The following is a 13,244-nucleotide window of genomic DNA, read 5'->3' on the forward strand; positions in this document are numbered from 1 at the left end:
ACTGTATGTATAACCTCATACAACATAAAGTTCCTCTTGAGAGACTCCTGAGAAAACTAAAAATTCATAGGATAGGAGACAATGTTATGTTCTGTTGTGAATTAGGAACTGATTATTGGACAGAAAACAGAGGGACAAAATGGACATTTTTATCAATGGAGAAGGGTGACTAGTAGATCTGTAGTGACAGGGATCTGTAGTGGGACCAGTTCTATTCATACCCTATTTATAAATGATCAGGAAATAGAAACAAGTGAGGTGATTAAATTTACAGATGACGCAAAACTATTCAAAATATTTAAAACACACGGAGACTGTGAAAAATTGCAAGAAGATCTTAGTAAATTGGAAAACTAGGCATCCAAATAGCAGATGAACTTTAATGTGGAGAAATGCAAAGTGATGCACATAGAATTGATGTCGGGCGGCGAGAGTTGGTCGGCCCCATGGAGAAGAAAAGCAGGGAGGGAGAACTTGGCGCCAGCCTGTTCCCGATGGCTGCAGTGGCAGCCGTTCCCCGGCGGTGGTGGCAGCAGCATGTTTCCCAATGGCAGTGGCATGGGGGAGGGCAGGGAGAAAGAAAGAAAGAAAGAAAGAGGGGGGACAGGGAGCTAGAATGAAAGAAAGGGGGCAGGGTGAAATAGAAACAAGTGAGGTGATTAAATTTGCAGATGACGCAAAACTATTCAAAATATTTAAAACACACGGAGACTGAAAAATTGCAAGAAGATCTTAGTAAAGGGAAAACTGGGCATCCAAATAGCAGATGACCTTTAATGTGGAGAAATGACGTCGGGCGGTGAGAGTTGGTCGGCCCCGCGGAGAAGAAAAGCAGGGAGGGAGAACTCGGCGCCGGCCTGTTCCCGATGGCTGCAGTAGCAGCCTCTCCCCGGCGGCAGTGGTAGCAGCATGTTTCCCAATGGCGGTGGCATGGGGGAGGGCAGGAAGGAAGGAAGAAAGAAAGAAAGAAAGAAAGAAATGGGACATGGAGCGAGAGAAAGACAGACATACTGAAAGAAAGGGGGCATGGAGAGAGAAAGAAAGAAGGGGGGCAGGGTGAAATAAATAAATAAATGGGGCACGGAGAGAGAGAGAAAGACATACAGAAAGAAAGGGTGCATGGAGAAAGAAAGAAAGAAATGGGGCATGGAAAGAGAGAAAGACAGACATAAAGAAAGAAAGGGGGCATGGAGAGAGAAAGAAAGAAGGGGGCAGGATAAAACAAAGAAAAAGTTGGGGGAGGGAATGAGGTCTGGAGGAGAGGAAGCATACAGGAGGCTGAAAGAAGGGACAAAATATTGGATGCACAGTCAGAAGAATAAAGTGCAGAGACTGATGACATTACCAAACAAAGGTAGGAAAAATGATTTTATTTTTAATTTAGTGATCAAAATATGTCCGTTTTGAGAATTTATATATGCTGTCTATATTTTGCACTATGGCCCCCTTTTACTAAACCGCAATAGCGGTTTTTAGCGCAGGGAGCCTATGAGCGTCAAGAGCAGCGTGAGGCATTCAGCACAGCTCCCTGCACTAAAAACCACTATCGCGTGTTGGTAAAAAGGGAGGGGGTATAGTTGTCTGTTTTTGTATAGTTGTTACTGAAGTGACATTGCAAAAAGTCATCTGCCTTGACCTCTTTGAAAACCCGCGGAATATAAATGATAATTAACATTTTCTCTGCGTACAGTGTGCTTTGTGATTTTAAGATTTTATTGTTGGTAGATCATTTTGACTTGGCTACAAATTAAGGGGGAGGGAGGGAGGAGAGCTGTTGAAAGACATCTAGTAATCCTTGCAGGCTTGACTGTGCAGGGAATTATTTTTGTAAAATCATGTTTTGTTATGTGACTGGCATTATTTAGACTTTAATTTCTATGAATGAAAAGAATGAAAATGATATAAAATTACTTGCTTGTTTTTATGTGCATGCGCTGAAGGAAAGTGGAGTGAGAGTGGGCTGAGGACGCTGAAGGGAAATGGGGAAGAGAGAGTGGGGAAAAGACGTTGATTTATAAATTGACAATTGTACAGAATATTGTTTCTTTTTATACTTTAATATAATAAGTTCAATATAAAACAATTCAAGGCTTGTGTGGATGGAATCAGATGGTTTGCAGGAATGGGGACCGTGCGTACGGTGATTAGTCCAATAAAATGGTATTTTCTTATTTCTCATTATTTGTTTTATTTTTATTTGTTAATTTGTAAAGTGGTGATTGTTATGTATGAGTTTTTTCAAATTTACTGTCTTTATATTTTGCACAGTATTAGAGGACATGTGTTACTGTTTTTGTGGTGTTATGGTGTTGCATTGTATGCAGAGTCTGGTTTCTTGGCGGTTCTGTTTAACTTTTGTCTACATATTTCTATTTTTAGTTTGTGATTATTCCATATTGGGCGAGGGTGTATCTCTGTTCTGTATGTATGAAAAGAACATAGTTTTCAGTTGGCATTGACTGCAGGATCAATTGACTGTGCGGGATCTGGCTTGTTTAGTTTTACAATGTATGTGTTGGTGTTCTAGTGCTCACTGCAATGTTTAAGATTCTGCCTTTTCCTAGGTACACTCTTGTTGTGCGATATGTGGATTCTTTCTAAAAATCATATTTTTCATATAGATGGGGGGTGTCAAAAAATGATGGGTCCCGTGTGTCACATATGCTAGGTACTCCACTGCGTTTTAGCAATTAAAACATTCAAGAACAAGGGGAGAGTGTGGCGCAGTGGTTAAAGCTACAGCCTCAGCACCCTGAGGTTGTGGGTTCAAACCAACGCTGCTCCTTGTGACCCTGAGCAAGTCACTTAATCCTCCCATTGCCCCAGGTGCATTAGATAGATTGTGAGCCCACTGGGACAGACAAGGTAAAATGCTTGAGTACCCGAATAAACTCATGTAAACCGTTCAGAGCTCTCCTGGGAGAACGGTATAGAAAATTGAATAAATAAATATGGGTCTGATAGCGGAATTGGCAACAGCAGAGGAGAAAAATTAAAAACTGGAAAAACAAGAATTTTAGCCCTAAGAGAGGAATACATAAAAATACATGTAGATTGTCCGATGAAACCCCTGAGAAAGCCACTGCTGTGGCGAAACAGATCCTGTTGGGCTATCTGGAAATCTGCACATCAAGCTAAGTGAATTGCTTGCCAATTTTTTGGAATTTTGAAATGATGATGGTTTAAATGTAATAACTAAAAGGCAAAAAAAGAATAAAGCATAAATAAAAGAAACATTTATTTAGTATAGGGAGGAGGATGGATGCAGGGTCAATGATTAAAACTCCTAACCAGTCAACCTTGTGATAAGGTATTTTTACCTAAATCCAAGCGGGTTCTGAGACCCTCTCCTCCTGAGTCATTCTAAATACCATACAGTGAGATTGGTTATATTTTTTGAGGTGTTCTCTGAAGATCTCACTTTTCCATCTTTTTTTTGGATTTTGGGTAGTATTTCCTTTGGTAGTAACCTGGTGACCTTTCATCTCCCTGGGTCCAGGTCCAAGCCTTTGATGCCCAAAGGCAAATAGCAGACAGCAGATCTCAGAGCTGAAAGGGGGAGGAGAGTCAAAGAAGGTATCAGAGATCTCAATCATTGGACATCCAGAAGATGACGGGAGGAAGGCCTGGTGCTGTAGTGGTGGCCTTTTTTTTAATTTATAAATTTAGATAATTACAATATCAGATGATACAAAAGAAAAAAAAGATCTTCCTTAAATATTACATAATCATTCATACAAAATTCATTTTTAAGCCCACACAAATGAGGAGACATGATACAATTACCAAAAACAAATTTATAAGAAAAGATAAAGGAAATAATTCTTTTTTTAAAAAAATTCTTTATTGATTTTTAATGAAAAACAGTGTCATACAAATGAAAGAACAAAAGATATTCCACATATTACACTATTATCTCATATGAGGCTATAATCTGTGGAACAATTTTATATGTGAAACCCACTCTAGATAAATATAAGAATCGTCTATATATGATCCTAACAGGTATAGCCATTCAATTGATTACAAGTAATTGGAAAAACCATGATAGAATTAATTATACATTTTGGTGGGTGAATGTGTGTACTACATACAGATATGAACGAATTAATGCAGAATGTAGGGGTTTTAGTGAGGTATTTAATAAAATTTGGAGCCCATTGACTAAATTTGTAAAAACATAATAATATATTTTCATCATATCTCTTCTTTTCTTTGGTTTATTTATCTTTACACATCCAGTGGGGTGGGGGGTTGGAGGGACGGGAATAAATATTGATAGTTATATTTGGGTAACTTTATTCTTTATTTGTATTGTATATTAGGATATATTATGATATTATTATATGCAGGAAAATGAAATTATTGAAAGGAAATAATTCTTGATTCACCCTCGCAAATCCTAAACCATTCCTTACTCTTAAAGGTATTCTTAATTTTTCCTCCTCTTATTTCTCAGCAGTGAAACTTTAAACCTCTTAAAATTAACTCATTTCTGTTCTCGAGCAATTAGAAATTTTTGCAATTGTATGGAGTCCCAAAAAACATATTCAATGTATTTACATGGGAATTTTAGGTAAAAAGATGCCTTTAGAGCTAAAACTCTAGCTTTTAACTTCAGAAACTCTTTCCTCTTTAATTGAGTAGCTCTAGAGACATCTGGAAAAATTCTAACCAAATCCCCACAAAATTTTGTTAACCTGTTTTAAAATAAAATTTCATTATTAACATCTTATCTATCTCACTCATGCATGTTATCACCAGAGTGGACCGACTCTGGATCACATCCTATCTTCCAAAAACTCAGTCAAATTAATTTCAGTTGTGACAAAATGGTCCACCTCCTGGGCAGATTCAATTTTTTTTTGAAGAACATAATAATAATTATTGATTGGAAAATTCTCTGCGTTGGGCAACCCCAGTATTTCTTTAAAAAATTTCCTTAGTAAGATTTCAGATGATAATAAATGAGTTACTGGGAAATTGACCAGGCGGAGATTTCTCACCCTATACATATTTTCCATTAATTCCATTTTAGAATGTATCACTATGGAATCTTTAACAGCAGATACTGAGACAACTTGAAGTGTGTTACATTGAGCTTCAACCACATTTAATCGTTTATCCAAACAACTCAAATTGGAATCCACATTTTCTAATTTATGAGAAACAGACTGTGAAAAATCCACCGTTTGTTTCACAGTTGATCTAAGAAACCCTTCTACTCTAGAAATACCTAACCACAAATCTTTAAGGGTAATATCTTGTGTTACCTCCATTTGTGGTTGATCTTCCACTGCACCTGAAAAATCAAATGATATAGGTATTTCAGTAAAAACTAACTTATTTATCTAAGTGGAGGATACCACGTATTCGGTGGAATTAGTAGGATTTATATTCCTACTATCACTTGATACTGGATGAAGGGGAGGAGTCCGTTTGAGGGGGCTCATTGAAGCACCTGACATAGAAAAGTTCATATTAAGTGGTGCAACTGAAGGCTTTTCAATTAATAATGTCAAATGCCAATCCATAGGGTGTTGAACTCTTAGGTTTAATTTTTCTTTTCCCCATATTCGATCTATCAAACGTTATAAAATAAATGATATAACCTTAAATTCCAGCTCCTCGTGGCTCCCAAGGGGCAAACATGCCCCTTAGGGCATGCCCCTTTGGCCACGCCCTGCAGCCGCAACCGCAGCAGCGGCTTCAATTTAAGTTGTTGGAGACAGACCCAGTGACGTCAGGGGTCCGTCTCTTGCAGTGCCTGCTCGTTGAGCAGCGAAAGAATACAAAAACCGCTGCTGCAGGAAGCTCGGGAGCTACAAAGAGTCACCTCCGGTATCCCTCAGATGTCAGGTATCAGGCTCCCAGGTTAACCGCGGCAGCGGCTTCAATTTAAGTTGTTGGAGATGGACCCGTGGTGCCCTTTTGAAGTAGCATATGCACATGACCCTAAAGTGGGAGAAAGTTCTTCTTTGGTTTCTATCTGATGGTTGCCTGTGTTGATTATGGCTAAGTTTGGGCTTGCATTGTCCCATCATTTCCTTTCCCTTACCCAGACTGATTATCCTCACCCAGATTTTTCTTCTACTATGTCTGGTGCTGTCCCATATATATCAGTGGGCAATAAAGAGGGATAACAGCAATAAATTGGAGGTTTTTTCACTTTGTTTTTATATATTCAAATTAACAATCATAATTACACCATTGTGATATAGGAAATATTACGCAACCCTCAAAAACACCCCCTACCCCCCTTTTTTTATCAAGCTGCGCTAGAGGTTTTTAGTACAGGCCACTGAAGTAAGTGCTCTGATGCTAAAAGGAATTCTATGAACATTGGAGCATTTACCATGCCAGCTTGCACTAGAAACCTGTGGCGCAGCTTGATAAAGGGTGCCCTAAATAATTATTCCCCCCCCCCCCCTTTTACTAAGCCGTGGTAGAGGTTTCTACTGAGGCCCGGATCATTAAATGCTCCGATGCTCATAAAATTCCTATGAGTGTCAGAGCATTTAGCGCTCCAGGCCACGGTAGAAACCTCTACTGCGATTTACCCCCTCTTCTACAAAACTGCGATAGCAGTTTCTAGCGTGGGTAGCCACGCTGAATTGCCCGCACTGCTCTCGATACTCATAGGAACTCAATGAGCGTCAGGAGCAGCGCGGCTCTCTGCGCTAAAAAACCGCTAGCGTGGTTTCGTAGAAGAGGAGGTTAGTAAAAGGGGGCCTATAATTTTCAACCACAATATGTGATCCAAGATTACAACAAACAATGAAGTAAATAGAGAATCAGATTATCAGGACACCTCCTGCTGCAAACATATTCTAGCTGACCTCAGTGGGTTGTGGAACAGATAGTTGGATCCTCGCCTCTTCTTTAGACACAAGAAATTCAACCGGTGTTTAGATTCATAAAAGCATATATTGCTTATTCCCAAACAATATAACAGAAGAACAATAATTTGTATTTTGACTAAAAAGCAAAAGCCATGAAAATAATCATTTCTTAGCTATTGAATATAAATCTAGGCAATAAATTTTGTTATTTTGTCAGAACATTTGGATAACTTCTGCCTGTTTCTTTCAAAATGACTTATGAGCACCATTTTCATATAGACCAAACGTTACTTCTCTTTTCATTTGCTCTTTATAAGTTTATGACCAGGCAGGCTTTGTTGTGTCAGGAATTACTGCACACATTAGCTGAACTTGTCAGGCTGTCAGCCGTCTGAACAGTGGGAATTCACACAAGCACATAGCCTAGAGATTTATATTGTTTGACATTACATTAATGCCCTGAGTCAGCAAAATTTGGAGAACTACTGAAAATTATGCATACAGAAAAGCATAGACCCAGAATATCTTCTTTTATTTTTCCAAGCAAAGAAAAAAACTATAGATTCAGTAATACAGTGAGTTCAGTATTCAGCAATGCAGCCACCAATAGAAGCTCACATGTAGGTATCTAGCCTTTTAAAATTAAGCATAGTTTCAGCAGCACTTATATGTATTAGGGCTGCTTAAAAATATATGCATAGAACTTTACAAGTCAGGCATTCTATAAATAAAATGGCCAAATTTATCTGTAGAACTCCTTGGGTTTTGGCCAGGTACTAGTGACCTGGATTGGCCACCGTGAGAACAGGCTATTGGGCTTGATGGACCATTGCTCTGACCCAGTAAGGCTATTCTTATGTTCTATGGGGTGCTGAAAAGTTCTCAGACAAACTAACCAACTTCCTAAATTCTGTGCGTTATTTTGCTGCTGTGGCTGAAAAGAGTATTCTCTTATTTTGCAGAAATGAAATTCTGTATTTTGACATTGTTTCAGATCGTTGATTGAGCCATATCCACGTCATTCTCATTTTGGTTGGGCTGAGAACTTTTCGGCACGTCCTTGTATGCAATCAGGCTTAGATTCTGTATAGTGCCTTGACATCTTTGAAACCCCCCCCCCCAAATATAAGTGATAATTAACATTTTCTCTGCATATAGTGAGCTTTGTAGTTTTTTTAAAAATTTATGGTTACCATTATGAATTAATAAGATATTATGTGTACATGAAAAATGAATGGAAGAAATTGGGGATGGGATTGAGGGCGGGGCTAGGGTGGGATTGGGGCGGGGCTAGGGAAAGATTGGGGTGGGGCTAGGACAGGATTGGGGGCGTGTCCCAAATTGCACGCAAAACATAATTGTTTAATAAGCTAATCAGTGCCAATAATTGGCATTTATGAATTAAATTAAAAATCATTGAGTGACCTCTAAATGTTCACCAAAAGGCTTATAATTTGGCACAATTAACCCTGGCCAGACATAGAACTGAAACATAGAAACATGATGGCAGATAAAGACCAAATGGCCCATCCACTCTGCCCATATGCAGCATCCACTATCTTCTCCTTTCCCTAAGAGATCCCACGTGCAGGTCTCACACTTTCTCGAATTCAGACACAGTATTTGTCTCCACCACCTCTACTGGAAGGCTGTTCCATGCAAAAATAGACTTGCGGAGATCATGTCCCATGAACTTTATTTTTTGGAACCACCCTACTGAATATGTATACCCTAGGGGGGTGTGTGGCGCAGTGGTTAAAGCTACAGTCTCAGGACCCTGGGGTTATGGGTTCAAACTTACGCTCCTCCTTGTGATCCTGGGCAAATCACTTAATCCCCTCATTGCCCCAGGTACATTAGATAGATTGTGAACCTGCCAGAACAGACAGAGAAAAATGCTTGAGTACCTGAATAAATTAATATAAACCGTCCTGAGCTGCCTTGGGGGAATGGTATAGAAAACTGAATAAATAAATAATTCAGGTTTTTCAGGTTTTTATTTATATTTGATGGATCGCTTATTCAAATTGATGCTACTGGGTACTAATTAGAAGTTATGCGCACAACTTTCTAAGTGCATTCGATAAAATGGTACACATAAATTCTAGTGGACACATCTCAAAAGGAGGCATGGCCAGGGGAAGAGCATTGGCGAAAAGTCAGCATTCCTAAAAGTTAGGCATATTGTTATAGAATACGCCCAACCCACACACAACTTAGGTTCCAGTATTTAGGCCTGGTTTTCATTTACCTAAATGGGTGTGCTTAAATGTTAGTCATGTATACAAGCAATAAGGCCCGGAATCTCTAAATGGCACCATTGTCGGCGGCTGCCAATTGCGTGTCAATCACGTAATGGTACCATTTAGAGAATTGGGCCTCCGGCAATGGTAGATGCTGGAAATGTAGGCCAGGTTTTTGAAGGCTTACATTTCCAGCGCCTACTTTTGACATGAATCGCCTAACGCTACTTCCAGTATCAGCCATACCTGCAGTGACATTGGGCATCGTAAAGCACCTCTGGAGGCGCCTTGAATTTTCTTTTAAGTTCACTTTTAATCAGCATTTTGGACTTAACTTAGGGGCCAGTAGGGCACCATTTATAGAATATGGGCCTAAGCATGATTCTATATATAGTGAATGCTTTTATAGAATTGCGCTAAGGGGCTCATAATCGAAAGAGAAAAACGTCCAAAAACCGGCCTAAGTCGGCACTTGGACGAACATTTCTCAAAAACGTCCAAGCGCTGATAATCAAACTGGGTTTTGGACTTATTTCTAAACGACTTAAGCCCTCATAGTGCCGCTCAACGTCCAAAGCTAAACGGGGCATTTCGGGAGGCGTGTCGAGGGCAGGAGTTGGGCGGGACGTGGGCCGGCTTAGACTTAGTCGTACAGCATGTATAACCAAAAGTTATACAGCCCACGATCGACGGAACTTGGACATTGTGACTTAGATCATTTGAAACATGGTCTAAGTCACAAAAACCCACCTAAACTCACCAGATATGCACTGAAAACACATAAAACAGACCCCCACACACTACCCCAGTGGTCACCGACCCCCCCAACCCCACCCCCATAAAAATTTTAATCACAACTTTAAAATTCAGCCTCCAGACCATCATCACCTGGCCGCATGGCATAGGAAAGCCTAGTCGTCCAGCACAGAGGCAGCTTAAGTCGTCTTGGGGGTGGGTTAGGGACCCATAGAGAGGAGGACCCATGCCCATAAGCCCCTGTAATCACTGCATTGATACTTAAACATGTGCACTGCCCTATACACCCAAAACCCTTTTTTACTGGCATATAAGTGGCTCCTGCAGCCATAAGGGCTATTGGGGTGGTAGATAAGTGGGTCTAGGGGATTCTGGAGGTGGTTTGGGGGGCTCACCGTCAACTATAAGGGAGCTGTAGTGAGGAGAAGACATGGCACCCTGTTTGTGAAGTTCACAGCAGTGCCCTGTAAGGTACCCCATCATTTAGGTGCCCTGTCTGGGTGTTCCGTCCATCACTTTGCAGGCCTCTCCCACGTCCAACAAGGCTTGTTCTAGACGTTTTGGACTTGGACGGACAGTTGGACGAAAATGTGCTTTAAAGATCGACGTTTTAGCGGCTTGGACGATCAGATCTTCAGGACGTATAATTGGACGATTTTCAAAAGTCAAAGGACGTTGGACGTCTCTTTCGAAAATGGGACTTAGGCTCTTTTTTACTTTGGAGGACTTGCGAAATGGACGTAAACGGACTTAGACATCCCTTTCGATTATGCCCCTCTAAGCGTTCTGGTCTGTGCTGATTTTTTAGGTAGAAAATGGCATAATGAAAAAAAAGTTTTTGCTTTTTTAATACTTAATTTTTTTCTTTTCTCCAGCTAAGATACAATATAATTAAGAAATCAAACATATTCATTCCTTAATACAAATGAAAGTTATGCTTTCCAAAACCAAACCAGAATGGTATACACCAATTATTCTGTATGGGGTCCTTTTATAGCTGCGGCAAACACAAGTGTATGCTTACTGCAGCAAAAAATGTCTCACCAAGGAGCATACTCAAGCATCATGTGGTAATTTTTACATGTGCACCTTCTACCTGCGCACTACCCACGTGCTAGTGCTGGGGGGTGGGTTTGGGGCGGAGAGTGAGCATGCTTTATGCTGATTGGCTAGTGCAGCTATATTGCTGGCTTACTACCTGATTAGAGCATGATTAACACATGAACTCTTAGGGGCAAATTCTATAAATAGCGCCTTATCTTAGGTGCTGGTAAGCGCTCTACCAGCACCTAAGTTAAGAGGGAAGCATGTTTGAAACAGAAGTTAAGGGGCAAATTCAAAGTGCCTACCGGTGCCTAAACAACCAGTGCTGGAATCGCACATCTGGAGGTACCTACCAGCGCCTAATGTCACTATCAGTGTGGCTAATGCAGGAAGTCAACATATATATCAGTAAGAAGATCTCATAAAGATGTTTTCTTAAGATTTTATACACTCAAAGACCTCAGTGATACCATCTGTATGCCACTAAACTTTTAGATCATACAGAACAACAGGTATCCCTAATCGTCATTGGTCTCATAATTATTTTGCAAAGATTTTTATAAATATTTCAATAGATAAATTTAGATTAAAGTACTCATCTTATACTACGCGGGTGGGGGTAAGCACTCCGACGTAGTCCTACGTTTCGCCCATACGGGCTGTATCAAGGAAATCCCCCTTAGTACACACAGCTCATGCTTCCCGCGCTACAGATTAGCTCTAAATGGCGCAGTTGCCTGATTGACATGCAGTCGGTGGCCGCTTTTAAGGCAGCCACCAACAACAGCGTCGGTTAGAGAATCGGGGCCTTACTGCCTACATAAAAGATGGCAGTAGGGACTCATGCTACGGGGAAAATCATGGCCATTAATAGGAAAAATTGGCCATTGTACCCTGGTTGTAATAATGTTCTTTTTTTAAATCTCATTTTTATTGAGGTTGCATCATGAATTATAGAAATGACCAATGTAAGGATGCACTAAGACCACTTTTTTCCATAGTTTGGTTGAAAGGCCCCTATATTTATGTGTAGTAGTAGTATATTTGCTAGGAGGTTCCATGTGTCTAAAGTGGCTACGTAACAAAAGCTCAAACAGTTGAATTAGTAAGTTTGTAGACTAATAGTTGAATTAGTAAGTTTGTCCTTTGTCAATATGTATTAACCATGATTTTTTTTTTCCCTGCAGGGGCATGCAGAGGGACAAAGCCCTGTACCTTACCTGAAGACCTGCAAAACTATCAAACCTCTATGTTTCTTTTGAGGAATGCAGGGAAAGCTTTACATCGAGGATTGCTTTGTGCAGCCAGGGCAGTTCTGTGGTTTATTAGAAAATACAAGTTGCTAAGCACTTAGGACAATGTGAGCTTGTGGGTGACACACTCCAAAAAGTAGTCTTGCTTCGTTCTTTTCTTTCAGAGATCTTTTAGAAGACATTGTTTTACTTCCTTCACAAAGGAAACTTTGGAAAATTTAAATATTTGGGGGAGGGATTTTTCTTTGGGGGTTTTTTCTTTTTGTTTTTTAATCTTTTTTTTTTTCTTTTTGCTGTGAAGTGCTACTCTAGCAACTGCCTTAGCAACTGTAGGTGTCTGGGATACAAATCCTAGATTTTTCATTGGTTTTCATAATGGGTGTTTATATGAAACTACTAAAGACTTTTTAAATGGCTTGATGTAGCACTCATAGCAAGGTTGTAAATAGCTTCTGTGTTACACTCTCCTAGAGTATAAATGTGAATTTCTTTTTTTGTAGCTAAACTGTAATTTGAAACTGGCTCATTCAAGGTTTTATTGTTTAATTGGAATGTTTTAGGGAGGGTTCCGGTTTCAAAGGAGGGGTTAAATGGTAAACATTCATATTTTTACTTCATTATTAAAACAGGCGACTGATAGTTCTATATTTTCAAAATGGAGAAAAAGAAAGGAAGTGTACCCAAATGATTTTAATAATATTAATAGAAGTAGTAGAAGAAAGATTGGCTTTGCCTCAGTGACAGGACTCAAAAAATCCCCTCCCCCTCTTTACAAAACTGCAGAAGCAGTTTATAGCATAGGCCGGTGCGCTGAATCCTCTGTGCTGCTCCCGATGCTCATATATCCCCCTCTTCTACGACACTGCGATAGCAGTTTTTAGCATGGTGAGCCGCGCTGAATGGCCCACACTGCTCCCGACGCTCAGAGTTCCTACGAGCGTTGGGAGCAGCGCGGGCCATTCAGCGTGGCTCTCTGCGCTACAGACTGCTAGCGTAGTTTAATAGAAGAGGGGGTATGAGTGTGGGGAGCGGCGCAGAGCCTTCAGAGCGCCGGCCTGTGCTAAAAACTGCTTCCGCAGTTTTGTAAAAGAGGGGGTATGATAAGG

General features: G+C 40.2%; 1 protein-coding gene across 5 annotated transcripts in view; it reads left to right on the forward strand.

The window, feature by feature from the left end:
- The window catches only part of TOX (thymocyte selection associated high mobility group box), a 650,413-nt gene extending 637,409 nt beyond the window's left edge, over positions 1 to 13,004 (forward strand). For all 5 annotated transcript variants that reach the window (XM_033933702.1, XM_033933701.1, XM_033933696.1 and 2 more), the window contains one exon: positions 12,073 to 13,004. In XM_033933702.1, the coding sequence (XP_033789593.1) occupies positions 12,073 to 12,109 (37 nt within the window). In that variant the 3' untranslated portion in view covers positions 12,110 to 13,004. The remainder of the gene's footprint in view (positions 1 to 12,072) is intronic.
- Positions 13,005 to 13,244: the final 240 nt, after the last annotated feature.

Source organism: Geotrypetes seraphini, chromosome 2 (assembly GCF_902459505.1).
Source record: "Geotrypetes seraphini chromosome 2, aGeoSer1.1, whole genome shotgun sequence".
Lineage (NCBI taxonomy): Eukaryota > Metazoa > Chordata > Amphibia > Gymnophiona > Dermophiidae > Geotrypetes > Geotrypetes seraphini.